Raw genomic sequence first — 21194 nt, forward strand, 5'->3', positions numbered from 1 at the left:
TTCCTTTGTATGTTCAAAAGTTCATGATTCTGATAAGTCTGGTTTGTGCTCACTACATTATATATGCAGTGTTTTGTGTGTCTGCTGTAGTTCATAATGATATAACTTTGTATAGAACATGAAGTGACCCTTGTGTGTGATGTGTTCACAGATCCATCATGTGACCAGTTTATTTTATTACAAACCTCTGTTACTGTCTCTGAACTGATGATGCTACATATTGTCATTCAGCTCCGCACACAAAAAAATATGCATCTGTTCTATTAAAGTAAAACAGTATAAAACCCATAAATATGGTTTCAGAGGAAGTTTCATTAGTTCAAGAATAAACTGAGTGTTTAAATATCAGAGCTTGAGACACAGAAGATAAAACCTTAGGAGACATAAACAGACACATTCAAACACGTTGTCATTTAAAGGAATGCTTTATTGATATCCAAACATATACAACAAAACCAAAAACTGATTCAAATCATAAGCTTCCACATCTGATCCCTTTTAATAATCTACATCAGCTGGAACTAAATAAAGCTATGAGTATATTCTCCTGTCGTCCAGCGTCGGCTCCACTTCCCATCGGCACCAGAACTCAAATCAAAACTGAAAGAAAAGTACACAATCCTTTTCTGTCCAGATCCCACGACTGATTTACAGATTATAATCCCAAAGGTCGTTTTATCTGCAATTCACACTTTAATCTATTTTAAATGAGATTTTTTGGAGTGAGAGCTAAAATAAAAGACTTTAGATATAAACGTGTTTAGTGAGCGTCTGCGTTCTCACGTTGGCAAAGCACAAAGTCAGAGAGAAGCTTTGTTACATGTTTAAACATCTGCTTTTAACTGATGGCAAATTAATTATACATATGATCATTCTCTTGAATCCACATCTATAGAAAGAAAAATAAACTATGCTCAACCGAACAGAAAAATATCAACTAACAAAACGATCAACACAAAAAAGCAAAATACGCAAATGATCGAATCTGAAGCAGTTTGACGGGAAGTTGGTTTTAAAAATGTGTTTTTTTACTTCACGTTTGTTCTTTGTCGTTTAAATCTTCCTGCGAAGTTTTGGCTGAAATCATTTAATGATCGAAAATGTTAACGGTGTTAAATCATTAATATTTCAGCCAGTTTCTACCTGAATGAAACACGTGGTTTAGAGACGAGGATCCGAGAGCAACGCTGAAGGATCATCACACACAGCGACTCCAGAGAGAACCAGTGTTCCCAGTGCTTCTCTCAGACGCTGCTCAGGATCCACTCAACACACTTTTAAAGTTCACTTCCCCACGAATCAAGTGCACGATCTTCTTCAATGAACCTTTCAATCAACTCTTAACTTCACATTAGCTCTGTTTGCTCACGTGTGCAGACATCGTGTTCACTTTGACCTGAAAGGTTTAAATCTCTGGCTCCAGTGAGAATCTCTACGGTTGAAACCAGATCCTGAAGCTCACGTCCACTCAGGAGACTTTGAGTCGGACTTTTGGCAACGATGAAACCTCGTCTGAACCTGAGCAGAGTTTAGAGAGTTCAGGGTTTGTTCCTCCATCGAGTCTGAGGTCACACGAGCATCATGAACCTGCAGCTGATGGAGCAGAGACACATCTGGGTTTCACCACTAGGAGGCAGTGTTGCCCGTGTATCAGCAAACTTTTGGCCAGAGAAACAAAAACACTAGAAGGTGTTGTTCTTTTTCCATATTCAAGAGCAAAGTGACGGTGCTGCACGACTCAGAGACGCCTGAGAGCATCACAACATGTGTGTGTGTGTGTGTGTTTGTGTGAGTGTGTGAGTGTGTGAGTGCTGGGGCGGTGCAGGTCAACAACAATAAGAGCAACTGTGATTGTGTGTGTCTTTTGGCGTGGTGCAGCGTGTGTGCACCATCAGGACATGTAGTGTGTTAACAGAGGTGCATCGAGGGCTCGTTGGCGAAGCTTCAGCAGATGTTTGTTAAAGGACCTGTCAGACTCCTCCCCCCTCCCCCCCCCCCCTTCCTTCATCCAACCGGTCTGTTCAACAAACACAAATACGTACAAAACAAACTACACCTGGAGTTCTACAGAACGGGTGAAACGGTTAAAGTGAGTAAGGCCGATAGAAGAGCGCCGATAGAGTTACACCGCCAAGCATCGTCTCTATCGTCAAGGGAAGGAAGCGAGGGAAGGAGCTGAGGAGACAGGAGAGGAGACAGGAGAGGAGACAGTCGAGAGAAGGTTTCAGATCGGCTGGCGAACGCCAACGTGCTCGTCTGAAACCAAACGACCTCGGTGACCCTGCTCGCCCCCCCGACGGCTTCACATCCCCGGGAACGAGTCAGTTCCTCAAACGTTTGGTTTTAACATCTGAGCAGAAACAACTGTGTCTGTGAAACTGAATCATTCCCCCCCGAACGTGATCACTACCCCCCCCCGCTGACGATAGATTTATTCATATATATTTATACATATTGATAAAAGTTATGTAAAAACATTATGCAAAGCAGTGTAAAATAGTTTATAATACAAAATGGTTTAAGGTTTTATTTTTTTCTGTTTTTTTTTTTTTACAGGAGACCTTGGTCGTTATGGTTCAGCTGAGATGAGATGAGCACATGCATGTAGCAGGTCAACCCCCCCCCGCCCGCCCCGCCCCAGTCCCACCACTGACCTCTGACCTCTGACCTGTGAGTGAAGCTGGGGGCGAGTTGGGGAGAAAGGGAACGACTGAAGCAGGCAGAGAGAAAGTTGACAGAAATATTAGAGTCAAGCAGCGAATCAACGGTTTTTCTTACGCCCATAACCAACCACACACCCCCCCCCCCCAGTCTGCAGGGTTAGACCACCCCCCCCCCAGTCTGCAGGGTTAGACCACCCCCCCCCCCCCACCCCACCCGAGGGAAACGTCGGATCGAATGTGACGACGAATCAATTTGATCAAATCTTAATAAACTAACTGAACTGGCTTCGGGCTTCGTGACGTCTGGGGATCAAATCTTTCTAAAACAACTCGAGGCCAAAATGAGAAATCTGACGTCTCAGTTTTCCTCGATGATCAGCTGATGCGTTTTCATGGCGAATGTGGACGTGAGGAAGTGACCCGGGGGGGGGGAAGTGACCGGGGGGGGGAAGTGATCATGTGACTAAAGGCGACGAGTCTGTAAATTATTCCGGTCGAGAGATCAACAATTTATTTTTTCCGCAGCGATGCAGAGGAGTGAAGGTTGACCTCCGACCTCAAATTCACAAGGCCGCCGCCTCCGCCGCTCGGCGCTTTGGGGCGAGTGAGTGGAGGTGAGGCGGTGAGGTGGAGGGTCAAAGGTCAGGGCGGACCCTGACGTGTGAGGTGATAACAGTACAGTCTCAGGTCATGAAGGAAGGTGGCAGCTAGGGGGGGGGGGGAGGAGGAGGAACAGGAAGTGGAAGAGGCGGGGTGCGTTCAGAAAGGCGGGTTCTCCTGAGTGGGCGTGGTGTCGGGGGGGGAGCCGATGGCGTCCCCGTTCCCTCGGGCGCCGACGACCTTGTACTGCGGAGACGGAGCAAAGAGTCGTTACTGCTCCTGGTGAGCGATTCAAATAAACACTGGAGACATAGAACTTATCAATGAGGGACATGAAAGATTGTTGGTTTATCAATAATAAGAATGTTTTAGTTTTAGCTCTGATCTGAAAACATGAATTCATTTGATAAGCGTGATTCTATAGATCTGTAGTGAATCTCTTGACCTTCAACGATACTTTTAACTTAAATGGAATAAAATCAATTAAATCTCTGAAATCAAACAAAATGAATTTTACTTAAAGTCGGTGAAATCACCAAATTAACACTTTGTACGTTTGTGATGTTACAACATAAATATCAGATGGTTAAAATAATATTTCTTCCTCAGAAGTTTATATGTTCTTTTCACATTCAACTTAACTTTCCAGCTAAATTCCAGGTAAATTTCCGGAAACTTTCCACGGGAATATTAAGCACGGGAATTTTGAAAAAAAACAAAACTATGCAAATTAAACGCTGAGCAAAAAAAACATCATTCAAAACTCTATTTTAAAGATGTATGGAACGTTGAGTTTCAACCCTCCACTGGTCATTCTTCCATCACATGCACAGATAACTCCCAGCATGCTTCACTCTACAGCAGGGCTACTGAGGCCTGCTGTAGAGTGAAGGACTAGTCAGGTAAGTTTCCATGATATTACTGGAGAAATATATTAGCATGCTGATTGAGGATTGTTCATCTGTTCATCTAGACTATTTCCATTCATTTATCCATCAATTGTAAAATATGTTTACAGACGATTCCAATTGTTTGTCTAACTATTTATATCTCTGGCATTGCATTAGTGTTTTTTTACAAACTTTTTTCTCATCTTATTCTACAGAACAATGCCACGTGCACTCTCTCATGTGTGGAGACATTTCACCTCATCCAATGTAGAAGGAAAGGCTGTGTACATTTGCAAATACTGTGCAAAGACCTATGTTAAGAATGACACAACGATGCAGAAGCATATAGTCAAGTGCCCAAAGTTTCCTCAGGGCTCAAATCAGCCTATGACACAACAAAATGTTTATATTTATGTCTGTATATGACAAGGTAAATACAGTTAGTATAAATTACCCACAACATTTCCAGTTTATTCCCGTTAATTCCCGTTAATTCCCGTATATTCCCGTATATTCCCGTATATTCCCGTATATTCCCGTATATTCCCATGGAAAGTTTCCAACTTTGAAAATTCCCGGAATTTTGCAACCCTACCCTGAGTGGATACATATTCCTGATTAACGTATTAATAACTTCTGTGGAACTCAAGCTCACCTTCAGGTTCCCCATTTTGTCCTCAAACGACTTGAAGGTCGCAGAGTTCCTGAAGAACAGAAACACAATTACATTCATGTTAGTATCGCATGAAAATGAAATAACTATAACTCATGAAAACAGAAGAGACAGAAAACTAGAAACATAAAACAACAGTTAACATTTTACACGCGTGACTTTTTACAATGAATGTTTTTCTAGATGTGGTTTAACACAACGAGTTCACAGCAGCTCGTTAGAGAACCAGACGATCGTTATGAAATAAACTAATGACTCACGTCTCCTGCCAAATTCTAAATAAACATGTTACATAAAATAACAGGTTGGTGAACATCGCTCCAATCTGATTGGACCAGATTAAAGCTTTGGTTCAATAAATCAGAAGACAGAGACAAACAGAGACAGAGACAGAGACAGAGACAGACAGACAGACAGACAGACAGACAGACAGACAGACAGACAGACAGACAGAGACAGACAGACAGACAGACAGACAGACAGAGACAGAGACAGAGACAGAGACAGAGACAGACAGACAGACAGACAGACAGACAGACAGACAGACAGACAGACAGACAGACAGACAGACAGACAGACAGACAGACAGACAGACAGACAGACAGAGACAGAGACAGAGACAGAGACAGAGACAGAGACAGAGACAGACAGACAGACAGACAGACAGACAGACAGACAGACAGACAGACAGACAGACAGACAGACAGACAGACAGACAGACAGACAGACAGACAGACAGACAGACAGACAGACAGAGACAGAGACAGAGACAGAGACAGAGACAGAGACAGAGACAGAGACAGAGACAGAGACAGAGAGAAAGAGACAGAGACAGACACAGACACAGACACAGACACAGACACAGACACAGACACAGACACAGACACAGACACAGACACAGACACAGACACAGACACAGAGACAGAGACAGAGACAGAGACAGAGACAGAGAGAGACAGAGACAGAGACAGACAGCAGCAGATCAGTGTGTTACTTTACCTCATGGCCGGCATACTTATCGAGTGGCGAATGGAATAGTTGCTACTTTGAAAGCGTTAAGGAGGAGACAGAGAAGTGCAAGTGTTATAAAGCAAGCAGTGGCAAAACACACACACACACACACAGACACACAGACAGACACACAGACACACACAGACACACACACAATGCAGCGAGTCAAAGTTTAGACATTACTTCATACAGAAAAAAGACAACAACCAAACACAACAAACTCAACTGTCTCAGACTTTGTGTATTTGTCCTGAACCATCACACAGGTTTACAAAGTGAAACTAAGTTCTGCCACAGTCTTAAAAACTATTCATTCTCTAAGTTTTCAGTCATAATGAAAAGTTACAAAAGATAAATCACTGCACATGATTCTGTGTTTGCCAGGCGAGTCTTAGTTTGTAATGAGCAGAACGATGACTGGCACAGAACCCAGGAGGTTCTCCTGAGAGCAGCAACCAGGAGGTTCTCCTGAGAGCAGAAACCAGGAGGTTCTCCTGAGAGCAGAACCCAGGAGGTTCTCCTGAGAGCAGAACCCAGGAGGTTCTCCTGAGAGCAGCAACCAGGAGGTTCTCCTGAGAGCAGCAACCAGGAGGTTCTCCTGAGAGCAGAACCCAGGAGGTTCTCTTGAGAGCAGCAACCAGGAGGTTCTCCTGAGAGCAGGACCCAGGAGGTTCTCCTGAGAGCAGCAACCAGGAGGTTCTCCTGAGAGCAGCAACCAGGAGGTTCTCCTGAGAGCAGCAACCAGGAGGTTCTCCTGAGAGCAGAACCCAGGAGGTTCTCCTGAGAGCAGGACCCAGGAGGTTCTCCTGAGAGCAGAAACCAGGAGGTTCTCCTGAGAGCAGCAACCAGGAGGTTCTCCTGAGAGCAGAAACCAGGAGGTTCTCCTGAGAGCAGCAACCAGGAGGTTCTCCTGAGAGCAGAAACCAGTGGGTTCTCCTGAGAGCAGCAACCAGGAGGTTCTCCTGAGAGCAGCAACCAGGAGGTTCTCCTGAGAGCAGAACCCAGGAGGTTCTCCTGAGAGCAGCAACCAGGAGGTTCTCCTGAGAGCAGAAACCAGGAGGTTCTCCTGAGAGCAGCAACCAGGAGGTTCTCCTGAGAGCAGCAACCAGGAGGTTCTCCTGAGAGCAGCAACCAGGAGGTTCTCCTGAGAGCAGAAACCAGGAGGTTCACCTGAGAGCAGAACCCAGGAGGTTCTCCTGAGAGCAGCTGGGGTCCTGAAGGTTCCACCATCATAAACTGGTCAGAAGGGGTTTCAGGTTTTATTGAACTTGTGCATGTTTGATCAATGCACTGCTCAGTTTGTGAGGGTTAAAGAAACTAACATAATTAAAACCACAGCAGAGGTCAACCAGCCTCACATCGTGTGCAGGAGGAAACACACGGTGTCCTAAACACAGAGATTCACTGAAGTTCACCACATGACCACAAGGTGTCAGTCTTACCCAAAGGAATTCGAGAAAGGTAGAGCTCTGCAGGGAAAACCAAGGCAGCCATTCCAGAGAAAAAGAGAGAGAGAGAGTGAGGAGAAGCAGCAGCAGCAAGGACAAATCAAAGGACAACCCAGGAGGAGGAGGACGGCGGGTGAGACAGCGAGTGAGACAGCGGGTGAGACAGCAGGTGAGACAGCAGGTGAGACAGTGGGTGAGACAGCGGGTGAGACAGTGAGTGAGACAGTGAGTGAGACACGGCAGGTGAGACATGGAGGGTGAGATAGTGAGTGAGACACAGCAGGTGAGACAGTGGGTGAGACAAGGCGGGTGAGACAGTGGGTGAGACAGTAGGTGAAACACGGCGGGTGAGACAGCGGGTGAGACAAGGCGGGTGAGACAGGTAAGACAGCAGGTGAGACACAGCGGGTGACACACAGCAGGTGAGACACAGGGGGTGAGACACAGCAGGTGAGACACAGCGGGTGAGACAAGGCGGGTGAGACAGCAGGTAAGACAGTAGGTGAGACACGGCAGGTGAGACAGTGGGTGAGACAGCAGGTGAGACAGTGGGTGAGACAGCAGGTGAGACACATCAGCGTCACCCCAGAGACAGACGACAGCAGGAGGACACGTCCTGTTCACACTGAAGCAGATATTACAGACGTCTTCCTCTCTGATGAAGTGAAGATGTCGTCGCTCTTTATTTTAAAGTCTATGATTTTATATGAAACACAAACTGTTGATGTAAGTTTAGTGTGAACCTCTCTCACACTCGAGCAGCTGCAGTAACGTGTCGTCTGTCCTCGTCACAAACAATGAAGATGATCGTTCCACAGAGTTCAACACAACATGAACTCATCTACACACTGAACAACTACTGAGAGAACAACAACTGAATCAGAGAAACAGTTTGGACGAACAGGGACAACGTGAGACATGCAGCGAAGGACGAGACGGACACATGGAGAGGAAACAGTTACACACACACACACACACGTATCCACACACACACACAAAGAGCAAACATCAGTGTGTGTGTCTGAGTGGAAACTTGAACACAATGAGAGACGGTGATGTGAGTCAGAGGGAACATGAAGGAGTTAGTGGTTCAAGGTTTCATCTCAACACAAAGTCACTCATTGTTCATCTGTGTGTTACAGAAACAACACACGTGTGAGTTTAGGTTGACAACGAGTGAGACAACGACACACATCAGTCAAACTACGAACTGGTTCCATTCAGTTTGATGTGATTGTGATGAAGATGTTTTCACACGTTTTGTGTCTCAGTGAAAACAAATGAAATCGTGTTGAGCCACTCTGTGAGTTTAGGAAAGTGTTAGTGTCTCCTAGTTTCTCTACAGCACCACCTACTGGCTGAGGTCACAAAACAGAAGGCAGTTTACATGTGTGTATATATATATCTATTGTTTATATATATACACACACACACACACACAGCTCCAGAGAAGATGAGCAGCGGACAGTGATGCAGTGACTCGTGATTCAACTGGATTCAAAGTGAAGATGTGAAGGTTCTCAGTTAAAGGAACTAGAATCCTGATCATAAGACTACAACTGGTTTAGATTAGATTATAAATGATGGTTATTATTGAACTGTGTTTCTACCTCCACCAGGGAGCTCATGTTTTCATGTATGTTGTTGGATTCATGGGATTTGGGTCAAGAGAGAACTCATTAAATTTGGATATGATCTGAACAATGGAGGCTGATCCAGGAAATTCACTTCCTTTGACATAGTGAGAAAGGAAGTTTTCTTTTTCCACATTTTCCCAGAGAATAATGAGTCGTGTTGAGTGATTTGCTTCAGAATGAATATCTTCAGTCGAGCATCATTCTCTTTCATCACTGTTCACTCTGCTCATTTCTTCTTGGAGCCGAGCCAGCGTCGGCCATTTTGGCTCCGTTTCATTCTACCTCATATCGCCGAGCCTCCTGCTGATGGCCACGCCCACTGTGCTGATGGCTGCACTGGTCTTCTGTCCTGCCTGGGAAAGAGTCTCCTGAGTCTTCTTGTATCTAGAGAGGGGACGGAGGGATGGAGAGAGAAGGAGGGAGAGAGAGAGAGGGAGGGAGAGAGAGACAAAGAGAAAGAACAATGGAAAGAGAAGAGGGAGGGGGGGGCAGATGGTTGAATATGTAGGACAGTGTGGAGAAAAAGAAGCAGACAGGAGGGGCAGAGAGGAAGAGGAAGAGGAGGGAGACAAATGAAGAAAGAAACAAAATGGATGAAGAGAAAGAAAGAAAGAAGAGAGGTAGACAGAAGGGAGGGTGGGGGGGTAAAGAAGGGGAACATTAGAACAAAGCATTCCACCACAAACATTAAAACTAATCTAACAGTGATTCAAAGTGCGTCAGTAAAATCAGCTCAATATTATTTTGCTTCTTACACAACTATGAACAATATTTACACTTTAAACAAGCAAAAGCAGAACTGAATAAAATAAAATAATAAAGCAGCTTCCCCCCCCAAACCCAACGTAAAGAACCTGAGCTCGTCCACAGAGCAGAAGAGAGAGAGAGAGAGAGGTCAACTCACGCTTCAGAGTGGGTGATGTCATCCAGGGTGGCCGAGGCGGACAGATATCTGGAGACACAACAGCAGGGTCGTGACACAGGGGACAGACACACACACTCACACTAGAGACCACACTGTGCAGCTGGAGACAGGATCTGTACTGTCTCACTCACTGGGGACGAGTTACAGTCCATAACATAATGAGAAATCATAAGCCAGGAACCGGCTGATGATTCCTAAAGATTCACAAACACACACGTGTCGTCGTGAGGACACACATTGTCTATTCCCTTATCCATAACCAGCTGAGGCCTAACTGTAAAGACACACACACACACAGAAGGAACTGCATTTCATTTTGACTGTACTCTGGAGCATGGAACTATGATAATAATGACATTTAAAAGTGTTGAATAGTCTCTGAGATGTGGGTCATTGTCTCTGGATCCAGATCGGACACAAGGGGGCGCTACAGGAGACGTCTCTCGTCTCACACAAGGCTGGTGTGTGTCTCCAGACTGACAACAGGACAAGGCTGCTTACTGTACAACACAGTGACTACACACACACACACTCTGTCCATACAGCACTAGGACTGCTGTGTGTCTCACAGCACAAATACACAACAACTCAACACAAAGTGGTTTTCTTCTTCACATCTGGAGGCTTGTATGTGGAAGCGTTGTATTTTTTCCTGGTCTAAAACTTTTGAGTGATGGACGTAGAAAAGGTTTATTTTCTTAAATTCTGAAATCATTTCTCCCATAACATACTTCATATATCATGTTTAGACTGAAGCTGAAACAAAGCACAGCAGCAATTAAAATGGAGTGATTGATTTTCCATCTCCACGTCTTTGTGCCTCCAGCGTTTTCATAATTCATAACCCATTTCTCTCTTTGGACATCACGTGTCCTATGACTAAGCAAAACCCCGTCTCTCTCACTTCCCCTACCTCTATCTCGCCCTCACATTCCTTTCCTCCTGGTTGGAAGTCTGGTGTGTGTGTGTGTGTGTGTGTGTGTGGGTGAGCTGCACAAACACACACCTTCCTGCGCTGTGTGTAGCATTGTGTGTGTGGGTGTTGGTCTAAACAACAATCATTTCCTTCTGGCTTGTGTTTCTACGTGGATAATACAGATAACACGATTCTACAAATATACAATTTTATTTGATATATGTTTAGCACTGATGGTCCTGCAATCGTTAGACAACAATCCTTTAACTCAGATCATCGCTGTCATTAACATTGATATAACTGTTGTTTCTGTGTTATTACATAACACGTCAGCAGATGGGAGACGCACCAAACTATAGAAATATAAGTAGAAGTTAAAAGAATGTTTGTGAAAGGTGGTTTCTGTCATTTCAGGTCGTTCTTATCTTCCTGATAAGTTGGGTTTTAATAAGTGAGTCATGTTTGACAGCTGAGACTGACTCAGGATTGGTCGAGCCCGTGTGTGGGCGGGAACTTGACGCCACAGCTCTATTTCTGGTCTGAACAGGTTTTTACTTTAAACACAAACTTTAAACACAAACCTCTAAACTTTGTGTGAATCTCTCTCATACACAACGTGTGTTGAAAGCTGCAGAGACTCGCTGTCCATCTTTATGTGTAGTCGAGGTTGAACACACTGATGTGTGAGCATATACGTACATGTAGAATAAACATGACAGACCAGTGCAGCTGCTGTGGTTTGTGAGGACGTGTGTGTGTTAAAGTGGAGAACAGTGCGCTGTCAGTTCAGAGTAACTCTGTGATGTCACCAGTCCAGTTCCTTCTCCAGCCACGTGGAAGATTCCACGAGCTTCAGACCTCACAGTCGTCAGTCGTCTCGTGGAAACTCACAGATTCAGATTCTCTATGACAACGTCTCCCTGAGGAAACTAAAGGTCAGACACACACGTCTGGTTATGGAGCTCATTAGTTCTGTTCAGATGGAGCAGAGTTCATACGTCCAAGTTGTGAGCAGCTCATTTCCATTTTGAACCATGAAGCTCCATCTCTACTACAAACACCTGAGGAACAAACCTGTGATTGGACCACGAGCTTCACCGTTACCTACATCTGGTTTCATGTCCCAGAGACGATTCATATCCACCACACAAACACTTATTATGAATGTTGGTGAGTCACCGCCTCTTTACGGTCGACATCCGGCCTCAGCTACTCAACATCTCCTCCATCCTCCCTCAGGTCCTGACGTCACGTGCAAACATTACCAGTAAGTGGCTTATTGATCGACTCAGATTTTCTAAATGTAGGTGGTCGATTTCTGCTCTCTTCCTGATGGCTGCTGCTAAAAGGACGGCCGGATGAGTACTAGAACAAAATAAAACTACACCTACAACTACTACCTACATCTGAGTTCTATCCGCTCAGCTTGCACACACACACACACATGCTCACTGAGGCAAGTTGAAGATGTTATTACAGGTTGCTAAGATGAAGAGGAAATTGTAAAACTTTCCATGTATTCTTCTTATTTTAAGATCTACAGTACGTGTAAATGAGGGGAGATTAAAATCCCAGCATAACTTACACTTCCCCAGAATTCAACAACTGAAGACAAGGTGAAGTAGTTGAATTCAGATGAAACCTGGAAACTACAGCTTCTCTCTCAAACTACAGACAGAGACAGGAGACATCATAGTCTTTCCCTCAGAATGAGACTTTTCAAGACCCCCAAGAAACCTGTAGACGGCAGCAGGTTCCTCATCAGGGTCAGACACACTTTCAAATAAACAAGACTAAACTCATCAAATATCAAAATGAGCCTGATAACCGTGACAGGTCGGATCGATCACATCTGGACTGACCATCTCCAAATCCAATTCATGTGCTTTTCTACAGAATCTAACTCAACTTGAGTAGAGGAACAGTAAGACCTGCAGCGGATAACCGACCTCGGACCAGACACGGAGTCAAACACAGACGAGGGACACGTGCAGCTTCTCAAACATGGTGGGGGGGTGAGAAGAGTCGGAGTCAGAGTCAGAGCGTGAGAGAGCAAACAGCAGAAGCTCCGATACGAGCAGCAAACACAGCGAGACTCACAGATCCAAACGGGTCGAGCTCTCACTCCACTCGCCCAACGTCTCAGAGCTTCTCACGGAGCTAGAGACTGAGACACGAGGGCGTTACGCTGCTCCCCCCCCCCCCCGGTCGGAGCAGCCCGGCTCCGTTTGCTGATCATGAACTCAATGATAATCATCATCTGAATAACGTACATAATTATGTGCTGAGGGACTCATGTGCAGGCTCAAAGTCATGAGGTTGTGTCCCTGTTGTTCATCGAGATTCCTTAAAGGGACTCTTACCTTTGTTGCATTTTTACACTTTTTGTGGATAAGGTTAAATTGGTATTAATAAGGTAATGACACTTAAAATGCAAGACAGACCCACCAGGAGTAAAAACAAACAATTATTTCACTCTCATAATATTTAGTGAAAACTTCAACCAATAAAATTCTTCGGACCGAAGGACCTTATTGGCTGACAGACCTGTCTGTTTGCTGCATGGACATGCAGGTTTTCCGTCTGCTTCTTGTGGCGCATTCGGGCCCGCGTCATCATATGTGAATGTAAATGTAAATAACTTACCGGTGCTTCTGAATCCGAATCCATTGCTTTGGTAAACAAAAACTCACGTGCGTGCGCGGAGGCAGTAGGTCGTAAGTCTGCTTGTAAATAAAGTTTCTTCTTGAATGTGCTGTAATTCTCAAATGCAACAAAGGTAAGAGTCCCTTTAAATCAAGATGTCCCTCAATCATAATGTTTTGCTGCTGCGTGATCAATCATTAAAACAGTAGAACATCCGGTGCGTCACCTGTAAACCTGTTTTCATGATCCTGTTTAAATCGATTTAAAATAAAAAACATAACGGCTACAGAATTCATTCTTTTTGGTCTAGAGAGCCGAGGCCTCCGTCTTCTGCCTCATCACGTTGCTGCTCATGAGCACTTCAGAATATATTGTTATGTGCCGTATAAAATGTGCTATTTCCAGGTGGTTTCAACAGAGATAGTTTTCTGCATGAAGGTGTTTTAATGGGTCTAAAATTAAAACTGTAATATTATGAACACTCATTCTTTTGGCAGTGGAGCCTCGGTCTTCATCGTGCTGTACGCTCGTAGTGATGTCATTCCTTTACGCTGACAGTCTTCATCCTTATGAATTTATTATATTAAATTAGACTCTGAACTCAGACTGTCACAGCCCCTTGATAATGATAATAATATTAAGGATTTTCTATTTGATGTTGGTTAAATGATAAAATGCTCATCCGTTGAAAAACGAGTGAAACAGAAGCTGCTCGACATCTGATCTTTACACCGAACCTGGATTCATCCTAAGCTGGTTGTGAATATTAAAACTGTTTTAGAAGAAGAACAACAAGCATCTGTCTCAGAGCCAGATGAGATGTGAGCTGAGTACATACGCGTTGGAGGTCTGCACATCCTGCCAGCCCTTGCTGAGGTTCTGCTTGAGCTCGTTGAGCGGGCTGAGGCCCAGCTTCCTCTTCAGCTCGGCCGCGTGTCTCTCTTTGGCTGATAGGACCTGACGGAGGGTGTTGATCTCCTCCTCCACCTGGAACACACCAGAGAGAGAGAGAGAGAGAGAGAGAGACAGAGAGAGAGAGAGAGGCTGGAATCAGAAGCTCGTCCTCCAGCGTGAGATGTGGATTCATGACACTCGTGATCCTTCACTGCAGAATCTGATCCAACTCATCCTTCTACTCTGAGTCTCGCTGCTCTACAGAGAAACTGGATTATCACCTGAGGGATGTTCACCTCCGCCAAGCTTACATCAATATCACATAATGTACGTTAGTGTAGTGAAGACTTGAAATCTAATAACACGCATAAACTGTATTTGATGAAGATTAGCAAACTCATCATTGAGTTATTTCAAAAGATGTGTTCACTGAGGTCACAGTGACATTTGATCTAAATCTAAACCATAGATTATTGAGTGAAGGTGGAGATGAAAACAGAAATAAAGGATATGATGACACATCCGTGTATCAAATGTCAACAATAAGGGTTTCACCACAACACAACTGACGGGTCAAGGAAATCATACAAATTTAATATCAAACCAAGTTCGTTTCCTATGTTTGATCTGAGCAAAAAGTCCAAACTACGAAAAACAAACCGTTATATTATTTTAGTTTCAGATCCATAAATGAAAAACGAATTTTCCGATTTTGGTTTTCTAATTGAATATGAATGGAAGGTAACATGTAAACACTGGTGGTGTTCTCACCTTGGTGAGCTCAGAGCGGAGCTCCTCCGCCTCCTCCTCCGTCAGGCCGGGGGGGAGAGGGTTGAGAGAGTTGGCCACCGCCCCCCCCTCCACCACCACGTCTGGCCCAGCGTCTACGTGATCCACTTCCAGGCCCTTGTTAGGAGAGTTCAGGTTGATATCTGAGAGGAGTGGGGGGGGGGGGGGGGGGGACAGGAGACGTTAATGGAAGAGTGAAGTGAGGTTCACTTTCACACCAGAGGAAGCGTTAGAGGCCCGGAGGCGTTTTGCTCCGTCTCCATTTCAGAGACACGCTCAGGAGCTGAGGTCAGGACAAGACCAGTGAGACCAGCAGGAGACGGACAGGAAGAGACGGACACAACTAACAGAGACAAGACCAGAAGGGACTCTGGGAGAGGGACCCAACATCCAGGGACTGGACAGGAAGAGACGGACACAACTAACAGAGACAAGACCAGGAGGGACTCTGGGAGAGGGACCCAACATCCAGGGACTGGACAGGAAGAGACGGACACAACTAACAGAGACAAGACCAGAAGGGACTCTGGGAGAGGGACCCAACATCCAGGGACTGGACAGGAAGAGACGGACACAACTAACAGAGACAAGACCAGAAGGGACTCTGGGAGAGGGACCCAACATCCAGGGACTGGACAGGAGGAGATTTTATTGATCCGGTTCCAGATCAAATTTCTGATTGGGGGGGGGGGGGGGGTGAGGCCTAAACATGAGCTCAGTGAAACAGTTTTGTTAGATCGGAAACATGAGCTGTTCTCAGACATAAAGTCCAGCAGCAGCAGCTTGTTCCTGACGTGTTGTGTAGTCAGTGTGTGTGTAGCAGCAGCAGCTTGTTCCTGACGTGTTGTGTAGTCAGTGTGTGTGTGTGTAGCAGCAGCAGCTTGTTCCTGACGTGTTGTGTAGTCAGTGTGTGTGTGTGTAGCAGCAGCAGCTTGTTCCTGACGTGTTGTGTAGTCAGTGTGTGTGTGTAGCAGCAGCAGCTTGTTCCTGACGTGTTGTGTAGTCAGTGTGTGTGTAGCAGCAGCAGCAGCTTGTTCCTGACGTGTTGTGTAGTCAGTGTGTGTGTAGCAGCAGCAGCTTGTTCCTGACGTGTTGTGTAGTCAGTGTGTGTGTGTAACAGCAGCAGGTTGTCGGCTCCGACTCGTTCACACCAACAGGATCATGAGGGAACATCCAGGCGAGGGGCGGAGCCTGTAGAGCAGCAGGAGGCGGGACCTGACGTATAACCTCTGCTGTGGACAGATCAGTGTTGTTGTTTCCAGCTCCTCCCACACGGCGTCGGCCTCATCACCAGAAGATCTGGAATCTCCTCGTGTTTCCAAGTGGACGTCTTCTACCCGAATGTATCATTAATGGTTCTCACATTCAGGACAATGTCCGTCTTCAGTTCACGTCTGACGCAGCTTTACTTTACAAACAGAACTCGTATCATCTTTCTTCATCACTACATCTCGTGAGAACTTTCCAGCAGCGAAGATGCATGAATCTAGAGTCCGGACCTGTGAGGAGTGTCGAGGTTCAGACGAATGGAAACTGGTTCTAGATTTCCATCGCGATCAAGATCTCTATCTGGGAAAAAATTCAACTTTCACTTTCTACAAAAAAAAGTACACTGACATAAACTAGAGAGAGATATGAAATAGGAATAGGATTAAACTACTTAAAGAACAAAAGCACACATAGATCCAACAAATGGCATATATATATATATAAATATATATATAACTATATTAAATGTATGAAGAGCTCAGGCAGCAGAACCTGTTGTGATCCGGTCCAGTAGGTTCTGGCCAAGTGGGAACACACCCCCACACTTCAGCTGTGGGGTTGTGTAGTTATTCCCAGCTGAAGCAGAGACGATTAACACAAGCGAGCGAGTCTCAGTGTTTTTCAGTTCCAGCTTTTCCAGGATTAACAACCGGGATTTAAATCAATTATATTCCAGTAAACAAACATTTTGTGAAACCTAACTCTCGCCTCACATTACGAACACAACAACTTCCACAACAGTGAACAGAATCATTCCACTTCACTTCAAGCAGTTTAACATAAACCTGAAGCATGAGTTGCACACCACTACACACACACACACACACACACACGTCAGCAGCTGGAGGAACACGTGTGCTGCAGGAGACTCAGAGGATCAGGATCTGCAGGCAGCGTGGGGGGTGGAGTCTACATCCGGATTCACGCTGACTCCGCCCTGAAGGTGTATTGATTCAGAGTCACAGCAGACGGCTCGTAGAGACAGAAAGAAAGAGTAATAATGAGTCTCAGATACAGGTTATGTAGTTTATGTTTCCACGTCTCCTTCACACATTTCCTACACTTCCCAGAATGCCCCCTGATAACATCCTATCAGTCCAAGCTCTGCTCCTTCTAATCAAACATCAGCTGCACATGGAAGTTACAGGAAGTTCCTCTGACCTCAGCCAGTCGTCCAACCAGTCTGCACACACAGAGGCCACGCCCCTCAAATCACCACCTCGCTGCTGCAAAGCATTCTGGTCTATTGTCCTGCTCAAACACAGGAAGACTAAACGTTTACAACCACAAACAACAACATGGACCCTGGAAACACACGTGACAGACATCTGTTCATATTATCAACAAACACGCAGAGGTCATGTGATACAGTACGAAGCAGGAGGAGTCAGCAGCTCGGACGAATCACTTCCTGGTGTGACTCACAGCCTCGTCCAGGAAGTGGCGGTGGACAGACGTGTCCTCCTTCACTCCACTCTGTCGTCAAGATGAGTCTTATCACTTCCTGACAGCCGGTGCTTCTCAGACACAGGAAGCTGAGGACATGTGACATGTCTGTGATGTCCACTCGGTTCTACAGAGAGCAGGAGGCGGCTCTAAGTGTCTCATTAGTCCATCTCCACAGGGATTCTGCTGACGTCATGCTCCCAAGACACCCAGAGAAGACTAATGTGGTCTCCTGCTTAGTTCATGAAGGTTCCAACGTTCAGATTATACAAAGTTGTTTTTGAGAAGTGCAGATTCAGATTTTATACATTTTAGAGGCTGAAGCCTGTGAACTGATTCTGTCTTGAGCTTCAGTCTTACACTGAAGACTGGAAATGTTCCTCACATGTTCCTCACATGTTCCTCACATGTTCCTCACATGTTCCTCACATGTTCCTGATGTGAGAACAAATGTCTGAGTCAGTGTCTCTGGACATGTTCTGGATCTTCTCCTGCCGCCTCCTGGTAACATGTGTGTAACATGTCAGAGTCCATGTGAGGAACCAGCAGGACGATGTGTGGAAGCTTCCCAGAGAGCGAGAGGACGTGTGGACGAGGTTTCTAACGCGTGACGTGAAACTGAAGAACACAAAGATCTCAGGATGAAGAAGAGGAGCCGGACACGTAGAAGACGAAGACGTCCACTTGGAAACACCAGGAGATTCCAGATCTTCTGGTGATGAGGCCGACGCCGTGTGGAGGAGCTGGAAACAACAACACTGATCTGTCCACAGCAGAGTTTATACGTCAGGTCCCGCCTCCTGCTGCTTTACAGGCTCCGCCCCTCGCCTGGATGTCCCCACATGTTCCTGCTACAGGACTACACGACATGTCCAGACAATATAACCTGGAGCTCATGTTTCAGACTCTGATAGAACTGACATGAGACAGAGATGTGGACATTTATCTTTGATAATGTCCACATCCTGACATGAGAGAGAGCTGAGGACACATGGGGCTGAGGACACATGGGGCTGAGGACACATGAAGCTGAGGACACATGAAGCTGAAGACACATGGGGCTGAGGACACATGAAGCTGAAGACACATGGGGCTGAGGACACATGAAGCTGAGGACACATGAAGCTGAGGACACATGAAGCTGAGGACACATGAAGCTGAGGACACATGAAGCTGAGGACACATGAAGCTGAGGGAAGGAGGACACATGAAGCTGAGGACACATGCAGCTGAGGGAAGGAGGACACATGAAGCTGAGGACACATGAAGCTGAAGACACATGAAGCTGAGGACACAGGAAGCTGAGGACACATGAAGCTGAGGACACAGGAAGCTGAGGACACATGAAGCTGAGGACACAAGGAGCTGAAGACACATGAAGCTGAGGACACATGAAGCTGAGGACACATGAAGCTGAGGACACATGAAGCTGAGGACACATGAAGCTGAGGGAAGGAGGACACATGAAGCTGAGGACACATGCAGCTGAGGGAAGGAGGACACATGAAGCTGAGGACACATGAAGCTGAGGACACAAGGAGCTGAAGACACATGAAGCTGAGGACACATGAAGCTCAGGACACATGAAGCTGAGGACACATGAAGCTGAGGACACAAGGAGCTGAAGACACATGAAGCTGAGGACACATGAAGCTGAGGACACATGAAGCTGAGGACACATGAAGCTGAGGACACATGAAGCTGAGGACACAAGGAGCTGAGGACACATGAAGCTGAGGACACATGAGACAGAGCTGAGGACACATGAAGCTGAGGACACATGAAGCTGAGGACAAGAGGAGACAAATGAAGCTGAGGACACATGAAGCTGAGGACACATGAAGCTGAGGACACATGAGACAGAGCCGAGGACACATGACAGATGAGGACACAGGAAGCTGAGGACACATGAAGCTGAGAACACATGAAGCTGAGGACAAGAGGAGACATGAAGCTGAGGACACATGAGACAGATGAGGACACAGGAAGCTGAGGACACAGGCAGCTGAGGACACATAAAGCTGAAGACACATGAAGCTGAGGACACATGAAGCTGAGGACACATGACAGATGAGGACACAGGAAGCTGAGGACACATGAAGCTGAGGACACATGAAGCTGAGGACACATGACAGATGAGGACACAGGAAGCTGAGGACAAATGAAGCTGAGGACAAGAGGAGACATGAAGCTGAGGACACATGAGACAGAGCTGAGGACACATGAAGCTGAGGACACATGACAGATGAGGACACATGACAGATGAGGACACATGAAGCTGAGGACAAGAGGAGACATGAAGCTGAGGACACATGAAGCTGAGGACACATGAAGCTGAGGACACATGACAGATGAGGACACAGGAAGCTGAGGACACAGGCAGCTGAGGACACATAAAGCTGAGGACACATGAAGCTGAGGACAAGAGGAGACATGTATCGCAGCTGTTTACGTGTCTCCAGCGCTAAGCTAGGCTACACATGCTAAGCTAACAGTTTACGCTACCTTGACTCGCAGGATCCATGACGAGATGTGACGTAGTTCGTGTCGTCAGGAGTCAAACTGGTGGTAACGGAGCTGAACTGGGACCAGCGGGACTTGTATTCCGGGTCTTCACTGGATCCGGGTCTTCACTGGATCCAGAACAAACAGCGACGACGACGGAACCAGAGAAGAAGAAGAGCAGAGCGGCCAGCCAGCCACGTCCGGTCCGGGGTTTCAAAATAAAAGCTGCGACTCATCCTTCAGCTGCCGCGTCAGGAGAGGGATTGCGTCACAGCGGCGCGACAACAACATTTAAGTTTATACATTTATCCAGACTCCTCATTGGATGATAGATTTATGAAAGAGATTTCTTATTGATTCATTATATTAACTTGACGCTTTAATGTTTTTAAACTGGAGAGAGAAAAATATTAAAATGTAAATCCACATTGTCTGTAGTGATGTAGTGTGTTGTCAGTACTCAACGGAACAGCTGACTCATGCATGTTTAAAACACAGTGGACATGAGCCCCCCCCGGTGGACCGCTCATTGTCCGGGACATTTCCGAATGTCCAGTAAACTGGGTGTAGTCTTTTTATGCTTTTATTATGAAGATGTTTCTAATCCAGGCAGGAAGTTCTGTTCTGGCGCGCTGAAGTGACGTCACAGAGTGTGTGTAATGTGGCTGCTTTAACGTTTTGTTGTTTTTATATATATGTCAGTTATATTGAATCTATCAGTCAACTAATCTGTAAATTAGATTTCTTTAGTCATTGTTACATTTTTTTTTATAAAGCAAAGTTTACATAAAATTTTATATTTCTTCAAAATATTAATATTTTATAGTTTTGCTGACAGCAAGTCTTATTGGGTTCTTTAAGATCTGGACAAAACAAATCGTC

At 45.7% G+C, this 21194-nt stretch overlaps 1 protein-coding gene across 2 annotated transcripts; it reads right to left on the reverse strand.

Moving 5' to 3' along the window:
- Window positions 1-3111: 3111 nt before the first annotated feature.
- On the reverse strand, window positions 3112-20507 carry tpd52l2b (tpd52 like 2b). 2 transcript variants are annotated; one of them, XM_061074797.1, is made up of 7 exons: window positions 20313-20507; window positions 15075-15235; window positions 14248-14396; window positions 9827-9874; window positions 9205-9306; window positions 4809-4857; window positions 3112-3509 (listed from the first exon to the last, which is right to left on the reverse strand). In XM_061074797.1, the coding sequence occupies exons 1-7, from the start codon at window positions 20329-20331 to the stop codon at window positions 3423-3425; spliced, it is 615 nt and encodes a 204-aa protein (XP_060930780.1). In that variant the 5' UTR covers window positions 20332-20507; the 3' UTR covers window positions 3112-3422. The 2 variants fall into 2 exon arrangements, with proteins under 2 accessions (XP_060930780.1, XP_060930781.1); XM_061074798.1 differs by having other exon boundaries at window positions 3439-3536.
- Between the last annotated feature and the right edge of the window lie 687 nt (window positions 20508-21194).

Source organism: Limanda limanda, chromosome 7 (genome assembly GCF_963576545.1).
Source record: "Limanda limanda chromosome 7, fLimLim1.1, whole genome shotgun sequence".
In the NCBI taxonomy this organism is placed as follows: domain Eukaryota; kingdom Metazoa; phylum Chordata; class Actinopteri; order Pleuronectiformes; family Pleuronectidae; genus Limanda; species Limanda limanda.